The sequence below is a fragment of the Metopolophium dirhodum genome, chromosome 7 (assembly GCF_019925205.1).
Source record: "Metopolophium dirhodum isolate CAU chromosome 7, ASM1992520v1, whole genome shotgun sequence".
Classification (NCBI taxonomy): Eukaryota; Metazoa; Arthropoda; class Insecta; order Hemiptera; family Aphididae; genus Metopolophium; species Metopolophium dirhodum.
Window position 1 is genome coordinate 33498364 of NC_083566.1, and position 20938 is coordinate 33519301.

At 27.5% G+C, this 20938-nt stretch overlaps 1 protein-coding gene across 2 annotated transcripts; it reads left to right on the forward strand.

Annotated features, from left to right (window-relative positions):
• Positions 1 to 2730: 2730 nt before the first annotated feature.
• LOC132948031 (cold shock domain-containing protein E1) lies at positions 2731 to 20437 on the forward strand. 2 transcript variants are annotated; one of them, XM_061018290.1, is made up of 13 exons: positions 2731 to 2849; positions 4855 to 6021; positions 6085 to 6264; positions 6327 to 6737; positions 7346 to 7575; positions 7805 to 8066; positions 9370 to 9540; positions 14910 to 15032; positions 15102 to 15322; positions 15389 to 15642; positions 15706 to 15876; positions 15946 to 16114; positions 16378 to 20437. In XM_061018290.1, exons 2-13 carry the CDS (start codon positions 5578 to 5580, stop codon positions 16574 to 16576), a joined length of 2835 nt encoding a protein of 944 aa, XP_060874273.1. In that variant the 5' UTR covers positions 2731 to 2849; positions 4855 to 5577; the 3' UTR covers positions 16577 to 20437. The 2 variants fall into 2 exon arrangements, with proteins under 2 accessions (XP_060874273.1, XP_060874274.1); XM_061018291.1 differs by having other exon boundaries at positions 14913 to 15032.
• The last annotated feature ends 501 nt before the right edge of the window (positions 20438 to 20938 follow it).

Below are 20938 nucleotides of genomic sequence, written 5' to 3' on the forward strand. Positions count from 1 at the left end.
CTTTTTTTGAAAATACCATCAAATAAAGCATGCAAAAACACACATTTAGAAAAAAAAAAATTTCAAAAAATCGCTTAGAAAGTAAACTGTATTTTCTGCATTGTATGAGTTTTATGATGTACCGTCAATCGAGGTGACTTGGAACTACGAGGAGAAATGTAACAATTTGGTTTTTGTTTAAACATTTCAAGATATCTGTGAGGGTATTTAATAAACTTCAATTGTACCTCCATTAAAAATATGTGTATCATATCTATGACCATAAATGTTATCTTCAACCATTGGACTAATCATTACCTCCGAAAAAATAGCCAAAAATTTTTCATGATCACAGCGATTTTATCATTGCTTTCAAAAGTGCTTCAGATTTTAGTGATTGATGTCGAGTTTAGGGGTTTGTATATTTTTTATACACTTAAGGATACTTCAAAAGATAAGAATATTGTAATTAGAAGTTTAAAAACATTTTTCCCAATTGTATTATAGCATAAAATGCAGTTTAGCTTCTAAGCGATTTTTTTTTAAATTTTTTTATTTTTAAATAAAATTTATTTACAATCTATAATATTTAATATAATACAATAAGTAAATTTGAGTAATAGAATTTTTGACATGAGTTCACATGATAAGAGAAAAATATCCATTGATATTACTCTTCAGTTAATACTAGGTATAAGTGTATAACGGAAAAATGAATACATTAAGAGAAATGAAAAAGAAATAAAAGTAAAACTAGGTAATAATCAGAGTTCAAGTTTAAACGGATGTTGGACCTTAGGATAAGAGGTCTCTGGACCATTTTCTTTTTAATCTACGAGTTGTATCGGGTAGCTCGATAGTGGATAGATTGGTGATGAGGGTGTTTGGGTGAAGATGTAGTTTTTTGTGAAATCGTTTATATAATTTTGAGGCTTGGTCGGAGATGGGTGATATGTTAAGGTCATTATGGAGAGTTAAATTACTTACATACCAGGGGGCATTGGTTATTGTTCTGAGGGATATTGATTGGAATCTAAGCGATTTTTTGAATTTTTTTTTCTAAATGTGTGTTTTCGCATGCTTAATTTGATGGTATTTTCAAAAAAAGTCTCTCTTACTTCATTTGGAAATTATGGTAAACAAACTTCAATTGCTTATTTTTTTATTAACATTAAAAGTAAGTAAGATAGGTAAATTCTGATTTCACTAAAATGTTAAGCATGTAAACATTTATAAATATTTTGTTACAAGTCAACTGTAATGTTTTTGAATTGAATTTTCATAGTATATTTACTATAGTCTGGCTCATTTCTGGTTTGCATTATATATTATCATTACACAAAAGAGTATAATATAATCGTATCAAAAACAAAAGTCATAAATTACAAACTTATTTTAATAGGTACGTCATGATGTTTGAAAATGTTTGGAACCACTTATAAGCTTATTAACTGACTATTAGTAGTGGGCACGGATCCATAGCAAAGATCTGTGTGTGGGGGGGGGGGGGGCTTAACAATTTTTTACAACAAAAATACAATTATAATAAAATATTATACTTTACTAAAAATGTTGTCATAATAGTAGGTATAGGTAATCAATGTGATAAATAAATTATTGATTATTTAATATATAAAGCGACAATGTGAAAAGAAGTTTAGATTTTATTTGTTATTTTATATATATTTTTTTTTTTTTTTTTGTTGTTAAAGTATTTTTATTCAATCTGTTTCAATACATGAACAATAAGAACAATTGATGAAAATAAAAAATAAAATAAAATAAAAATAAATGACAGATTATCCCGTATGTAGAGGCCTCCCAGCGGAGGTACTACGACAATATTTTATATATAAAATTTATATTTATAAAAATATATGTGTGGGGAGGGGCTGGGCTCTTGCCCCCCCCCTGGGTCCGTCCCTGATTAAGAGGCAACTAGTACTAGACGCTTTTAGTTTACGATACCTACGTACCTCGTATATAGTCGGGAGGCAATTATAGTGTGCGCCATAATTTTATGGTCAGACTTTTTTTCCGGAAAAAATTTCTGAATTTTCTCAAGGATTCATTTGAGAGTATAGCGTATTCAATTGATGAATGATGATTTTCATTTTGGAGTTAAAACTTTTAAAAGACATCTGATATCGGCTTTCATGTTTCAGTTTTTATTCTGATTTTAAAAATTGGAGGGCTCTTTCAAGTAAGTTTAGCCTTGTAGGAATTTGTATAATTGATCATTGATCCTTGTGGCCAGGTATGGTACTCCGGTGTTGTTATGGATTGAAAATCTTGCAATAATGAGTAACTTACGTTGTAATTTACCCATTTAGAATGTTATGAAATGTGCACAATAATTTCATTCAGAATTAAGAAATGTGCATTCAATAAAACTATGTTTTTACATTAAAAAACCCGTGCCCTATATCACGTAAGACGCAGGAGTAGAATGTTGTATGTAATAGTTGTATAATGTATTGTTATTTGTTATTAAGTTGTTTACATGACACATCTGTGTTGTTGTTGTTATTGTTAGTAGTTACTATATACATAGTTATAATAGTACCTACCCATCACAGATGTAAAATAAATATTCTGTGTTAGTACGTCTTGTTTTTGTTGTTATCAATGGGTTTATCGACGTCGCCACAGAGTCACAGATGACGCTGCTCTCATCGCCGACTGTAAAATATCGAACATTTTTAAAAAAAAAAAAAATTGTGGAACGGTTGTCGACACTGTGGCGTTGGCGCGCGCGCGCCGCAACTTTATCGCGCTGGCGCAAGGTGGGAGGGGGGTAGTCAAGCGGACTGGCCTACCTGCGGTAAAAATATGTCGAAAACATGTCATCAATGCTCTGCTGTGCCGTGGTAAGTACACTGATTTTTTCTTAATTTTCTAACTCTCGATCCGGTACGGGGAACTCGTCCAGCTCGGGCCCTGCGTTGTGCCGTCCCTTAACGGTGGCCGTGGACTGCCGGCCAGCCACGTCCCGTGGGGGAACCTTTGCTGGCCGCCGTCCTCGTGGTCTCTGTTCTCGGGCCCCGTTCCGGGTACCCTTGACCAACGTATGCTGCGGCCATCGTTGTTTCCGGTCCGCGGTCGCTCTTCCCCTATCCGCGGGTTTTCCGGGGTAGCCCCTTCAACCCCCTGATATCCCCGGATGTCGGAGGCCCCCAAAATCGACCCTATATCCAGGTTTCCGGGTAGAATAGGTAGTTGTTTGTACCACTCATTTTGCTTCCGCGGTGTCTGGCGCCCGTCGCTGATAAGAGGGAGATAGTTGTTCTTTCTGGACGTGGTCATTTTTGTTGTTGCTGTTGTTATTGTCGTCATTGTCGTCCTACTTCCTCGACCGCAACAAAGTAGGCCAGAATTTCGTTGTAGGATTTCAGAGACTTCCGCTCCCCACCCCTCGTCTTTAATTTTTTTTAAAAATCCAATAATTTTCTTTCTGTTTGACTGATCCATTTATTTTGACTTATGCTTTTGATGTTATGATATGACGGTGTGCGGCAAACAATTTTTAAGTATTCTCGAATAAGCTCTCATGACTGACTCGCTGGCTGTTGTACCTAATTTTCTATATTTTTTTCCATTGTAGCCCATTTCTTTGAACAACACCAGTTATATTTATGATTTTATTAATACCAAAGAAAATAATTGGGTTTAGTTATGTTAGACAACTGTGTTAAAAGTTTTGATCTCCAATATATTTATATTAATAATAATAATATATTTATCTATGTTTTGGTTTAAAAAAAAAATCATTAATTCATAGTTTCCTAGGTAGTTTTCAATAACAGTATTGTATTTGATCATCATCTAATAATATTCCACTTAATATCACATCTTTTGTTTTGTTTTTCGTTTCTGTTGTCAAATCAAATAGTGTCCAATTAAATGAACCAAATTCTGGAAACTGGCGTAATTCCTTTGTCAAGAACCATTTAAAATATGTGAATTGTTACGAAAGTAAGATGACCTATTTCTGAACTAACAACATTATTAGAATTTATTAATCTCCTGAAACAGTTGCTACAAAAGTAACCTAAATTCTTTATCTTATTTAAATATTTCTTCTCCTAGTTAAGTTGTTAGTTGATTTATTAGTGTAAGTTCAATTATTATTCTTCAATCGATCAAGTATGATGATTGTAATATAAACTATCTAGGTATACGAATTAAAAAATTAAAAATTATTTGTATGTATAAGTTATTAATTTTAACAAGATATGAATAAAAAAAGGCCTTGTTTAAATTAAATTACTTAATATTAAAATATTTCGTGTGTATTGATAACTAAAATATTATGTTAAATAATATAAGCTTAGGTTCTTAACAGTTAACTAAATAGGTATTAAAACCTTACATGCAACTAACAATTCATTGTTTGTTTAAATAACGTGTATTTAAGCATTGTGTCCCCATAATGTATTATTATTATAATACCTAATCATTAAATTATATAGTGAAGTGTAATTATTATTGTGTAGAAGTCATTTTATGGTTATTTTTTTTCTAAAAAACTAAATACCTGGAAACCTGAGATCTATTTTCCATTACTAAGTATATCCCTGATTTTACACTATGACTTATATTAGTGTTGTGAAGGTTATCAGATTAGGGACTTTCGGTAATAAAAATTTTTCTTAGGTATACAAAATTGATTTTGAAAATTTTAGTTATGCCCATTGAATTAATCAGTATTTGTGTGGGATGCCTTTTTGGGAACTTTAAATTTCCTCTAGGGGTAAATAGAAAATTAGGTCCCAATAAATATTTTTGTGTATATTTCAGTAAACTTACATTTATTTAATAATTTAGTTTTCATCATATTTCATGATTGTAATTTTATTCTTTCTTTTTTTTCAGCTTTCAAAACTAGGCTAAATTAGCTTTAGTCTTAATCACAATTAATACATTAAAAATTAGAAAAAAAAGTAATACCTAACTTTAAAAAACAAAATTCTTACATCAACTTTATTCTCTTCTTCGCTGTACGTTCCTTCAACTAATAGTCATCTGAGAAAACGACATACTGCAACATTACCAGCAAGCATTGTGACAACTATCAACTGAGAAATCTTCTTTTATTGTTTAAATAATATTTAATTGAAACGTGTGCTGTGTATTGTAATGAACCAACCGAATACTTTAGAACTGTCTATTTTATAACAATTATTATTAGATTTTTAAAGTAGGCTAGATATCTTTTTATTATTTATTAAGTTTTTTTTTGTCTAAGTTAAGAAGAAAGAGTTTTATGTAACAACCATAATTATTTGTGTTCAAACGTAAAACATATAGGAAAGTCGCTTGACTTAGTCGAGTGCCTTTTTAGCTCTTAAAAAATATTACTGTGATATTGATTTTAATGGTAATAATGTATTATAATATATAATTTAACGTTAGGATAATACATTAGATTATAACATAATATATAAATATTAATATATATATTTAAAAGCAAATAAACCAACCCCATCCCCCATTCCCCCACTCCCTAAAAACAACTTTACCGGTATAAATTAAAAATTGTATGGTCATAATAGTTAAGTATATAAACAAACAATAACTCAAGAATTTAAAACTAGTATGTCTAACAACTCCCAGTGGAATTTGTTTCAATCAAATATGTTGAACGGTAGTGATTCTTCTATGATAAACTTTAAAACCCTTTCGGCATTAACAAATCTAAACAATTACCCATCATCGAGATCTTCAAATCATTCACCGCCAAACTATAATTCACAGTCAAGTCAAAATTTTCCTATGCCATCACAATATCAGTCGTCGCAATTTCATCAAAAGGAGTCTTCAATGAATAATATGTTTAACAATGGACTACAGTCTTCAAACTTTGATGTATTCTCTTCTGATAACACTGCACCTGTGAGCCGTTATCCTCCAGCTGGTAATGACATTTTTGGTGGACATGACACGGCTACTGCGAGCAGCTCAAACAATTCAAATTTTTCAAATGAATCGTTTGGTAACAATCAAGGAGTTAGAGAAACCGGAATCATAGAAAAACTTTTGGTTTGTACAATTACTATTATAAAATTGGTTGTGCTTCTATATTAAATGACTAATCATTTTCAGCATTCTTATGGTTTTATTCAATGTTGTGAGCGTCAGGCAAGATTGTTCTTTCATTTCAGTCAATTTAGCGGCAACATTGAGCATCTTAAAATTGGTGATCCCGTTGAATTTGAAATGACTTATGACAGAAGAACTGGTAAACCCATTGCTAGCACTGTTACAAAAATTGCTCCTGAAGTGGTAAGTGTTTAATATTAATATCCATCATGTTTAAAATTAATTAGGTAATTATTATTTATTAGGTATTAAGTGAAGAAAGAGTAACTGGTGTAGTAACAACAGAATTGAGAACTGAAGGCTCGGGCGGTGATACACAAGGGCGAATTAGTTATGAAAATCGAGGAGAGTGTTTCTTTCTCCCTTACAATAAAGATGATGTTGAAGGTAATGTGACCCTTAGAACTGGTGATCAAGTAAGCTTTCAAATCGCAACAAATCAGAGGGGTAATTTGGGAGCTACACATGTCCGCTTAGAAAATCCAGTACATCCAGTTAAATATCAGGGAGTTGTGTGTTCTATGAAAGATGTTTTTGGTTACATCGAACGAGCTGATATAGTTAAAGAAATTTCATTTCCATTTACTGAATTTAAAGATTCTTCCAAACCTTTACAATTGGGTGATGATGTAGAATTCATAATACAAACACGTAGTGTAAGTAAATTGAATGTATTTATTTGAATATAAGTATAATTTGTGTGAATTAAAAAAAAAAAAAAAAAAAAAAACATAAAACAAAAATCTATAGTTAAAACAGTATATAAATATTAAAAAGTGTTGCTTGTTTTAGAAATTGTATTTGATCATTCATTCCTCTAAATAAACATTTGGGTTTTATGTGTTATTTTACTGATACATATGAGAATATACAGTTAGTATCTAAATACAGGAACTATAATAATATGCTAGTTACTCATACTTTTTCGTTTTAGATATTCTACTCTGTTCAGCGAGAGAATGTACCGATTTTGAGTATATCCCTGTGTCACCCTGCTATTAAATACGGTTCCCCTATGGCAGGGTATCGTGTGGGGATGCGCAAAAAAACTAATTTTGATCGGCCTGCGGATAAGTAGTATTCTATGTTTTGTTTTTAATAACACTGTGTTACGTTAAATATTTGCTTTTATAATAAGGAGTAATGAGTGATCGAATACAACATGTTTTTAAATATTGTCTTAGTAGACAATAAATAAAGTTTTTATTTTATTAAGTTCTTTATTACTTAAAGTATAATTTAGTTATGTTTTGTTATTCATTAGGGAAAAGAAGTTGCATGTAATATTGAACGTTTGCCTCCTGGTTCAGTAATATTTGAAGATATCGAGGATACTGTTATGAAGGGCCAAGTTTTAAAACCTTTAGACAAAACCCCTCAAAATCATTTACCATCTGAACCACTACCTGGACGTATACGTTATAGAGCACCTGATTATTCTGAAGTTGAAGTTTCATTTGGTGAAAAAGATCAGCAGGGTGATTTTACGTTGAGGTAATTATGACTGATAGATTTAACTTTCGCATACCTGTTGTGTCCACAGAGAGAATATGAATGTGTAGAAACTTAAACTTATTGTTATGTATCACAATGAAATGGGTAAAATATGAGAGAGCAATACATAGTTTTATGCGCATAGTAATCATATTCTCTTGGTGGACGGAATACTGACATATGATACATATTATGTACGTGTAATGAATTTCATTGTTTTTTTTTATAGACATGGTGATTGGGTTGAATTCCGAATAGCAACTGATCGACGAGATCAGTTAAAACGAGCTACTAATATTTCGCTTTTACCAGAATCGTTTGTAGTTTCTGGTGAAAGAAGAGAACTTGGTATTATTGCAGTTTTAAAACAAGGATTTGGATTTTTACGTTCTGTTGAAAGAGAACCAAAGATTTATTTTACTTTCAACGAAGTTCTGGATGTTCAACGAAAATTAGAATGTAACGATGAAGTTGAATTTACAGTGGCACAGGTAATATCATAAGATTCTTAATTCAATCAATAAACCTTATACTACTAAACTACTAGTTAATAGTGCATTTTACAAAAGCTGCTGGGTTACATAAAAAAATGTATTAATTTAATGGTTTAATAAAATTAATTGTTATGAGCCACTAAATAAAACATGTAATATGACCTATTGATTTGTTCATGTAACCTATAATATGTATGTAAAAACCAGTTATTTTATACTACTTCAGACATAATGACCTCCCACAAAATCATCATTACATAGTATTCTAATGTGTGTTTTTCATAAAACGCAGTATAAATACATAAGAGAACTGTCGCCATACCTACATATGTTGTTCCGTCTTACAATTGTTCAACATTTGTGTTGTTAGTTTCAATACTATAGTTAATTCAAATATTATCAATCTTTAAATAAAAAAACCATAGCTGTTACTCAATATTTTTCCTCTACATGGAGAATCTATGAATCATAATTATGATTAAGTGACCATGACAATGAAAACCTTACCAAAAATTGGTCAGAAATTAAAAAAACGTGTATCAGGCCAAACAAATATTGTCTAAGGCATCTCGTAAGCTTTTGTTGACATAACATAAACATTTTGTTTCAAAGTGAGTGTTTACTATGTAAAATATTAAAACGCACATAAATTGCTATTCAATTTTAAAACATCAATAAAAACTTATGGGAATCACTTGGTAATATTTTTACCTTGCGTCTGATAATAGTTAATTTACCCTTTTATTTAAGAACACAACACAAATTTGCTATGTTTTAAGTTAAAAATGTGTAAGACGGTGATACAAGTGGGTGGTGTCCTCTTAAGGATACAACAAGTATTACATTTTTCAAATTTCAAACCTGACAATGTTACTATTAATTAAGCAGTACAATATTTGAAGGTTTTTATTTGTTCATATTTGCATGTTTTATGTTTTTAATGATCCAACAATTTTTTTGTTTACTTGACTATACATTTGTTTTGAAAAGATTTTGTCCATACAAATACATTTTTATTTTTTATGTAATTATTTGCTTTATTGCTTATTTTATTTTATTTTTTTTTTGTGAAATTTTACTTATTTCATAATGGAAATTGTATTCATTAATTTATAAATTGATGGCATTAATACTTTCGTTTTTTTTTTACTAAAACAGTATATTTTAAGTTAGTTGTCAATGTTATACATACAAATTATATTACTTTATTAGAATTATGTGCCTGGTTCAGTTTTCAATTAAATGAATACAAATTTCAAACAATAGATATAATTAAAATATTATTTTATTTTGTCCATAGGATCCTTCATCTTCATTTGGAAATTCTAGACAGAGTGCCATACGAATTAAACACTTGTCTCGTGGTTCAGTACAATTTGAAGTACTCATTGAAGAAGGATTAGTTGGCTTAGTAACAGTTGTAGCTACAGAGATATTTGAACAATCAAGTCCTTCTAAAAACAATGCTCATGTAAGTGACTAATATTGAGTACTACATTATTCTAATAAATGTAGGTACATACATCCAATTAATAAAATTGAATGGTACAAGATGGATTTTCTTACCTTGAATTTACAGCGTTTAAGTCTTTAAGATTAAGTTGTTTTTAAATATAGAATTATATCTTTTTCTCTATTTCATTATTCCTACTTTAAATTTTCTTTCTATGATTTTACATTTAAATGAGGAATATTCGTTAGTTATTTTTTTAGTCGTTTAATTGAGAATACCTATAATTAAAACTAGGTTTAAGTTTAAAACCTAATAATAATTAAAAACAATTTGGTGATTTTTTTCATCCGTAAACAGCGTTTAAGAATGGACATTTTGCATTATAAGTAAAGACCAGAATTATATTCTCTTAAAATACCCAAAATATGATCCTAAAATTCTCTAAAAAAAACCTTCAAATATTCTCATTATATTCTCTTAAAAATTTAAAAAATATGTTAAAATAGACATTTTTTAATTTTTTTATAATTCACTGATTTTGTAATTTGTTTATTTTAAAAATGACACATAATTATGTAAGTAATTACAGAACTTAACTAAAGTGTAAAACAAAATTTGGATATTTGAATATTTGATAAACGTGTACCTACGTTGATCTTATCTGTAAGAAAACAACTGCCAGCATTAGAGGTTAGCCATCATGTTTAGGGGACGGCAAGAGGAAGGGCACAGCAACTAAACATGATAAAGCGCTATAACACTGCGTGTTTTCTTTTTATCTTAATGATAAAAAAAAAAAAAAATTGTAAATGTTCAAAAAAAATTTTTCTCACAATTTACGAAATATTTCAAAATATGCTAAATGGGTTAAAAATATCTAACCCATGAAATATTCTCAAATATGCAAAAAAAACTTTTCTACGCATTCAGAATTGAACAAATTGTCCACATTTTTACTCTCATAAAACCGTTTAGACCCAGTAACGATATGTAAAAACATTAAAAACCTGTCTTTAATTATAAGTTAATTTCCACTGGTCTATGTTTTATAGTTAGGAGTTTGTAACATTGAATATATAATCTAAACATGTTTAATGTACTGCCATTCACCTATTTTTGAAATTTTTTTTAAGTTTAAATGGGTTCATATTTATTTCTTAGTCTAAAATTGGTATTTCTTAAATATTTCTTGAATATAATACTTTTATTTTTCAAGTTAAAAACGAGATAAAAACTCAGTGACAGTATACAGGTATTACTATTTTGAGAATTGGTATAATTTTTCAGATCAAAAATATTTTTTGACAGTGATTTGGGAAAGAACTAAGATTTCGCATTTTCAATTTTTTTTTTTTGCTGAGGTTTGCCAGCTTGCCACATCTAATAGTAGGTCGATGATAGTTAGAGTTGGGCTATAACACGATTCTGATTACTAGTAACACGCTCTGACAAGAATTTGTCAATAACTCAATCCGATATTCCTCCTTAAATTGAAGCAAAATACCTATTTCAAGGTCACATATTGAATCCGCATTACTAAAACTTTTTCCTTAGTATTCAAAACGTATGCTCAGATTGTGCAAACAAACTTAAAATGTAGTTTAGCAAAAAATATTTTCTTTGAATTACATTATTTATTTAAACAGCTTTTAATTAAAAGTGCTTTTCATTTTTAAAAATGTACTGAGTTAAAATTTTAACCAATCATAAAATTGCATGGGAATTTGTAAAAAATATAGATACACTGTTCATAAATGCAATAAATAATAAATGTGCATAAATTAAAACTTACACACTCTCAATCAGTCAATATTTAAAATAAAAAAAAGATAGGTAAGTGGATGTCGCTCTGCTGTACAGTAGGTTACAAGTGGGTCACTGTAATGGATGGTGTTAAATTTGAATTCAATGATATAATATCATTGTATAAGAAAAACGATTCTGAGCGAAAACGGTCAGTCAGCCTATGATATTACCAAGTATATATGATGGTATTATTGTGAATAAAGTAATTTATATATAACCTATTTATGTGGAGCCTTGTTTTAAATTTTCAATCCTTAGCCATAAAAGTTAAACATTTTATACAATTTTAACTACAAAATAATTAATAAATTATAAATTTGATAAATGTTATCAACATTTGAACTTTAAATGCTTATAAAAAAGAATTGTGCCTATGTATTTTTAATATTTTTCAATTGCTATTAGAACGATGTATCAGGAGCCTTATATTAAATTTTCACAATTTTTTACCCAACATAAAATTTTATTGATATTTATAGAAAAAAAAACTAAAAAAATTGAAAACTGACAATGTCCGTAAACCGCTCAAAAAGAGTCAAAATATTTTCAAAATTTTATGGTGTATAGAAAATGCTAATATAAACATTCAGTGAAATTTTCAAGTATCTACAGTCATTCGTTTTTTAATTACAATAAAATAAGAAAATTGTTACATGAGAAATTGAGTGAATATCAAATGTTGTAAAAATATAAATTTCAGACACTCATAAAAATGTAATTAAAGTTTCTTGTAGACATTTTTTTTTTTGATAAAGGTAGACAAACTTATGAGTAATCTTATATTACATTTTCAAATCTTAGATTTAAAAAGAAAAATTTTCATGAATTCTCAACTCAAAATAATTTGATAATTTTTGTGATTTTTTCATCTGCCTTTGAAACAATAACCTAGGAGCCTTCTATTAAATTTTCAAGCTTTTTTACTCAACAGATAAAATTTTATTGATATTTATTGAAATAAAAACTAAAAAAAATGGAAATTGACTATGTCCGTAAACAGCTCAAAATAAGTCAAAATATTTGGAAAATATTATGGTGTATAGAAAATGCTAATATAAACATTTAGTCAAAATTTCTTGTCCCTACGGTCATTTGTTTTAGAGTTACACCAAAAACCAAAATCGATTTTCTCGAAAACAGATTTTGCGTAAAAATTCCCGTTTTTCCTTAATTTTTCTTTTGTTTTTCATGTCGCTTTTGAAAACTACTGGGAAATTTTTACTTTTGACCTCCCAAAGTACCAACTAGATTCACTTTCCTATCAGAAAAGTTACTGTTGAAAAATATCCAGGCACTTTTACTGTCCTAAAAGGTGATGACAGACACAAAAACAAACCATAATATGATAATTAATAAATCGTTTAAGATGTTAGGCTTTATTAATAGAAATACTAAAGATTTTAAAAATCCGTTATGCTTAAAAACCTTGTATACATCTTTAGTTAGATCCAATCTTGATTTAGGCTCCGTAATCTGGTCATGCAAATACTTGACATATATAAATGATTTAGACAATGTACAATGTACTTTTTTAAAAAGGATTTCATACTTATCGAATATTCCATTATACTCTATCCATCTAACTCAAGATTATATTGGCCTTGTTTCTCTTTCTCTTAGACGGAAATTAACTGATATTTTGTTTGTCTATGATCTTATTATTTACAATATTGTGTGTCCGGAATTGTTGTCTTAAATCAGTTTTCAAATTCCATATCTAATTACACGTAATTCAGATTTATTTTTAGTTCCTCATTATAAAACGAATAGTGGTACCAATTCTTTTTTCCCTCGAGCTTTAATTTCAGCTAATAAAATTTGTATACATTTAGATATATTTTTTCTCTCACGCAATTGTTTTAAATCTAAATCTGTTATTATTAAAAAATATTGATTGATTAATATGAAAAAAAAAAAAAATTTTTATGATGTAATTATAATTTTATATTTTTATTACTTTTAATTCAGAGTTAATTTTATATTATTTTTATCTGTTTTTGTTAGGTTCTACTACACTTATTTAGTTTTTAGTTTTTATCTAATATGTTTCCTTTATATAATTTGTAAAAGGTACAAATTGTAAGGTATATACCCGTTGATATACAACATAAATGAATAAATAAATAAATAAAAATTTAAAAAAAAACACATATCATTGTAAAATCAATACATTCATCGTTTCACTTAGAATCTAAAACTCAATAAGTCATACTTGTTTTTAAAAATAATGTAATTCAAACTCAAAAGTGGGAAGAGAGGGTTTTCCATTCAAAAAAATTTTGTTTTCTGTACTTATAATGAACAAAAATTAGTGTCCTTTCTGCAGTTAGAAAAAAACTAAATTAAATTTAGGGTCATGCATTTTAAATATTTTGTCTTACCTTTATCATTGAACACAGTGTATATTATATTTAAATTCATAATATCTTTTGATGTGATCTAATGGTGATTTTATTTTTAAGTTTTTATAATATTTACTACTAAATAATAATTGTATTGAGATGATCAATATAACTATTTTCATACACTTTCATTGTTGGGTTAAGGCATGGCTGATTTAACTAAAACAGTAACAGGATATTACATTTTTTTCCCCATCCGCATTCCATAAAAAATACTACATTTGTTGCATTGATCAACTATCAATATACTTATCTGTTTTTGTGAATAATAAAAAATATGGCAGTTTTTTTGTAGTTAATAAACCACATTTCTTAACACAAGGGAGGTATTGTTAAGTTATATTAGAAATGTCCTCCAATTATATCTAAACAGTATTAATATTTCATATCTACTTATTTCATTTCATACTTTATTTATAACATAACATCAAACACAGATAAATTCTTTCTATAAAACTTAAATATAATGAAATTCTGGTTGTTTTAGAATTAATATAAACTCAAGCCCAATTTCCCTATAAACCTATTTCAATAATATTCTATCAAACAAATTCAGTTTTCTATTCCTATAAAAAACAATTTGTATAATTTATTTATTATAACATTTAGGTGTCTGCCATACTGCATTTTGGCGGGTCCGTTTGAAATGGATGTCACTTCTAATGTAGTGTGGCATTTACAATTAGAACTAAAGTGATTTTTTATGTGTTTTAAATAGACTTGTCTAAATGCATAGTGTGTTAAATCTTTTAAAATTTGTAATTAATGTTACTTACTAAGATGTGTTGTAAAATATTTAAAATTCCTTGAGTTAATTGTGTTCATTTGATATGCAATATAATATTTACTAGTAGCATTTTGATTTATGTTATAGTACAATTTAATTGACTTTTAATTCTGTTTCCTACTTAAATTATCCACCATTTTTTATGAACATTTAAAACAATTCATGGTAATGCATTGTTATCAGTAATCCAAATGTTATCTTATTTGTTATTGCTATTACTACTGATTGTTCTAATGAATAATAGTTGTTTTTCTTACTACCATCCCAATAATTCAACTACCTATCATTTGATTACCACTATATTTGAGCAATTTTAGTAATTCATGATAATAATTTATAGTTATTAACAGTAATAGTTCTTTTTCTTTATATCATTATATTGATTATTCTAGCAGTTTGATGAGGTTACTTATGAACCAGGAGTTATTACTTTGCATTCAAACGGTGTTAAGAGAACAATACTGTATAACATCAAAGACTGTAATGGAAAATATATACCAAGACAAGGAGATAAAGTAAACTATTTTAATGATTGCTGTTTAGCAACAATTTCTTATTATTTCTGTTTCCAAATTTATTTTTAGGTGAGATTCAATCTTTATCAAATTAAACGCAACAAGGAATTAATTGCTATGAATATTCATTTGGCCTCAACCGTGTCAAACAATACAAATAATACACATACTTCGTCTACTGACGAACAAAATCGAGCAGACATCAAGTATGGCTATATTGCCGCACTTAAAGATGGATTTGGGTTTATCGAAACCATAGCACTTGATTCTGAAGTATTTTTTAGATATGCGTAAGTTAAATTTGTTTTTTTATTCAACTTGTATTCTAATTGTAATTTACATTATCTGTAATATAGAAATTTGAATGAACCAAGCGCGTCTCTTGAACTTGGTATGGAAGTAGAATATACACTGAGTACCAGGAATACAGGAAATGGTGGGAGCTGTGCATCTGCTGAAAATGTTAGAATTTTGCCACCAGGTTCTATTAGTGACAACTGCGAATTGCTTCAACCAAATGTTATTTTGGATGGAGTGGTCTCTCGTCCATTGCGATCTGTAAATCCTGAGCAGACTGAATATGCTGGTATAATACAAGAAGTACCAACAAGTAAGTTTTCTTTTTTTGTTTTATATAGTGCTTGAAATTGTAATTGTAATTTTTGTTTTACAGCCGAAGAAGAAAATATTTCGCAATATGAATTTGGAATTAAAGGTTTGATAAATAAAAGAGAGTTGCTACAAGTTGGAGATCCTGTACAATTTCAAGTAGACTCAAAAAATAGAGCTGTAAACATAATTGCGATTCGAAAGAAACAAAGAGCTCACGTTGACGCTATTAAAGGTTTGTTTGGATTTAAAATTACATTTTTTATTTAGCTACTAAAAATGTTAAATATTTTCTTTTTTTTAGGATTATTTGGTTTTTTAACTCACGAAGTAGAAGGTGGTAAAAAACTATTTTTCCATACATCTGAAGTAACTGATGGAATTAAATTATATCAAGGAGATTTAGTGGAATTTGTATTAGTTGTCAATCAACGATCAGGAAAATCATCTGGCTGCAATGTTACTAAAATAAGGTATTAACCTAAATCAAAAATAACATTTTTTGGCTTAATATTTGCTATTTACCTGTTTATATATAATTGTTCTACTTCAATTCAATGGTTTACATTTCATGTGATTTTAATTTTCCTGAGTCATATTTTGGCAAAAGAAGTTAAATTCTTATTTTTTTAATTTTTAATTGTAAAGGAGTTAAAAAAATTATATTTTTGATTATAAAGTTACTTATTATTTAAAACTTGTGTATTACATTTTGGCTTGTTATTTACATTTTTAGTTCTGCTGAAAATTCACCTCCCAAACAACCTTCTCAACGACCAGAACATTTGATTAACCGCATACGTACCATTTCTGTAATAGATGATGGTTCACCAAAATTAGTAGTAATTCGTCAGCCTTTAGGTCCAGATGGATCAAAAGGGTTTGATCCAAATGCTCGTAAACAGCACAATCCAGGGCAGCTTATTGATGTGTAATGCGGTTCACATTTGAGTAATTAACATTTGACTACCACTGACTTATTTCCCGATTCAGAATTTTATCATTATGATTATATTACTATCAATTTTATCTTGTAATAAATAATGAGCTTCCAACTTGTTGATTATAAAATTACTAGTCTTGGAGAATAGGTCGTCAACTTAATTGTAACCAAGTGTCTAGCATTTAGTGTATTCAAACTAAGTCTTACAATGATTATTTTTTTTTTTTTGTGAAAAATTTAGCAATAAGATAACAGGTTATTAGTTAAAATATTTTAAAACATTTAATTAATGTTAGTTATTAGAAGGCACATAAATTATATACACCTTAGACACATAGATAAGTAATAGAAAATGACAAAAAAACATTCTTAATTTAATATTTTGATACTTCCGAAATCTCCGATGTATTATTCAAATTAACTTCTTTTTCTGTTTTTGATTTTAATCGTCATACACTGGATATTAATCGTTGTTAAACGTGTTATTAATTGGTTCATAAAAAAATATGCTTTTTCACTGCTCAATCTCATATTCATAATTAGAATAACTGTCTGTTCTTATCATCAATATAAAATATATTACAGCTCCACTTGGGTTGTTCTAATTTCTTCTATAATCTATAACTTCTTAAAATTCAATTACTGAAAGTAATGTTATTTTGATCCAAAAAAAAAAAAAAAAAACAGTCATCTTTAAATATAATGACATAACATATTATAGTAATAGTAGTAATGAAAGAGATTTTCAGTGTAATATCTTTATTTAAATTTTAAAATCACGTTCTGTTCCTAACATAGATCTCCCTATTTTCAGCACCGTATACATTAATAATCTCCTTCCCGCATTTTAATTTTAATTTAATTTTAGTTGGATGCATTTAAAAAAAAATTTCTAATTCCTCTTAATAATTTGAGTAAACCATATATATTATATGTTATTAACAACCTAAATTGTGCCTTAATAATTTACAAAGCTACATGCTACACTTGTAGTTAAACAATTCTTATATATATATATATATATATAAATATTATATTGTATATATATATTTTATATTTTATTATTTTAAAATTATTGACTACGTATTTGACTGAGGTTTGTTTTTCCATACATAAGTATAATTATTTGAAAAAAGATGTTTTTCTGTTAAATTTATTAATGACTATATGAATAACCTTTAATTCTTTAAATGCATCCAATTATTGAATATGCTCACAATAACTTAATTAAATTAGCTTTTAATCTATTACTTTAAACCTAGGATAATAATCCTACAATTGTGAGCAAAACTTACATTTTCCACATTAAGTTTACCTTTACTCAATAAATAAAATTTGATTTCATAATTAATATTAACTAGTGATTGTAAATACAAACATTTATGCAGTATCTTAATTAATAATAAAATTAAATATACAAATTAAGGTTCAAATACACACACGAATAACACTAAGTCATAGTTTTTAAGCAGATTTTTTTTTTATCCACACATACACATTTATTTTTTTTTTTCTAGTACAAATCTTATAAGTCTTGTCTATTTATTTATTATAATAATCGTTCAGGTAGTGTTTTTTCATTCCACATTGTTTTTCATCACATGACTATACTCACAGTTAATCTTTCGAGCTTTTAGATTTGTATAAGCATTCGCTTAAAAGAAATTTAGCTATACAGGTATGATGAGACATACATACAAATTATGCCAAACATAAACTAGTATAAGACGTAACTAAACTGTGATAAATTATGAGTATGAACTATTGTAATGTATTTTAATTGTTGTTTTTTTTTTTATTTGAAAAAAGGCATGTAATATTTTGTATTTGTTTTTTGTCTTGCAAATGAAATGTATTTCCAAAAAAAAAAAAAAATCATTGAAACGTAAAAACAACAATGCATTGTTTTGCAAGGAAAAAACTTGTACAATATTTAAACATGATTTTTATATTATATTGTAAATATATTATATTATAATAAATATTAATGATGTAATATTTTTGAATAACGTCGTAATCATAGTAATAATGGTTACTAAATTTATTAAATGCACTAAAGTTTATAATTATTATTATACGTTTAGTGTAAATGATGTTTGAAATTGTTAACTGGACAGTTTGCAAACTCTCTAAAATTATTCAGCAACTATTTGATATTTATATTAACTATGTGCAATTTGGTTCATTATTATTTTAATGTACCAAAATTAATTTTCTTAAAAAATATATACTATATTATTCTTCATATAAAAGTATTAATTATCATAATATTTTTAATTAATTATTTAACTTAAACTAAATATCTATTTGTAACTTAAAGTTATTTGAATTTGCTTTATACAATATAAGAGAGCATTTATACAATATTCAACATAATATACTTAATTGTATTTACAAATTTAACCAATAATTTCTGCTGAACAATTTTAGTATGCTAATGCACAATTTTTTTTTATGTATGGTTAGATATATTTAATTAAATTGTATTTATTAACTTGAGGGATCAGGAATATTTTAAGGTTACATAATATATGGCCTTTTAAATAATAATGTACGTGTATTTTAAGAAGATTAAATATGTAGTATTTAAGTAGCATGAGTTATTGTGAGCATTATCATATTTATATAATATGTAGTCAAGTAATTATAATTTATAACATAGCCTACTAATAATTAAAGTAGATTATGAGATGACGATTATTATAATTATTAATTATGTAATTGCAAAAACTATATGTAGCATTACATGTTTTTCCGGGTTGCTTGTGAACTATAATAACATTTTACCAAATAAGACAATTATTGACAAAAATTGTTAAAGACTTTTCTGAAACACTAGGGAAAAATAATTAACTCGCTGAAACTGTAAGGCTGAAAAAATAACAAAACAATTTGAAACAAACAATGAAATGTGTTTTTTATTTGAAAACAATGACCTCCTTTCCATTAATCATGTGTTGGAGAAAAAACAAATGTGATTTTTTAATACAATTTCAATGTTTATAGTTTTTCCAATACTGCTGATACTGTACCGTTGTTTTGATCTAGTAGCTTTATTACTGTTACTTCTTACTAAATCGGGCTTGTGGTTCTTATAGTGTTCATATTATATCTATACATTTCTGAACAATCATATTATGATCGTTGTATGTTTTCAATATTATGTTGACTTGTTAACAATTTTAAAACTTATAAACTGCACCATAAAATTTATAAATTTGATTATTATTGATATTGATCGTTGGTATTTGGAAGATAATTTATCAATTTTCTTAAGTTAAAACCAATGCTGTTCCGTTATATATATTGTGTGTGCCGTGTCAGATACAGAAGGCAGATGAAGTGTAATTTTTGAAGCAAAAGCTTTAATTAGTACTTATATTATTTGGCATTACACCTATGTTTTTTAGTTCCTTTACTTGAAGTAAATGATTTTAATTAACGAGATAAAATATATTTTGTTTTGTACAAATTATTTTTATAAGAAAAAAAAGATAATAAATATTATTTATATGTAATAGTATTATTTTTAGACTGTCAAAGGGTTGAACGCAAAATTTTTTGATTTTAATAGAAATTAAAACAATCTATATAAATTCAACTTTATATAATTGTCCATATTACATGTCTTACCCAAATATATTAGTTTCAAATTTCTCAATAATTTTAACACCAGATAACTTGGTTCAATTTTGGCATTGTGATCCTTAAAAAAATAACCTAAATAATTAATAACTTCTGTTAGTACTTATACAGTATGATCGTCATTGGATGGCCTCTCCTTATATGTATTATTTTTACTATGTAATATGTAGGTTTTTTTTTATGTATAATATATTATACTTTTATCAGATCTACTTATTGTGCATTTGTCATGGGTTGTAAATATTCAGTTAAGAAAATGAATATACCTATGACCTACTTAATTGATTTTTAACTAAGTTAAGTTCTTTTTGACTTAAATCAACACAAGATGAAAATATTAGTTAACTTGCCCAGCTTAGCAGACTTGCAGTCAGTAAATATAATAAATACTAAATAGGCACTTTTTATTAAAACTGAATGTACCTAGGCATAACATATTATGTTATGAGTTAGTAGGTAGGTATAAATGCATATTATATTTTAATATTGAAATAATATTCGACATGTTCAAAGTGAAACTAGATTTATTATAAATATTGGTATTTGTTTTTGTTTATGTTTTTTTATAATCTATATGATTCGTAGGAGTTTCAACACGTATTTATCCTTCAACTAATAAAAATAAGTAAGAACGCAGTTGCATAACAACTTGCCATAGTGTCGGTTATGGGTAGATAGGTATGTAAAAACAAATTAACAACTTTATAAA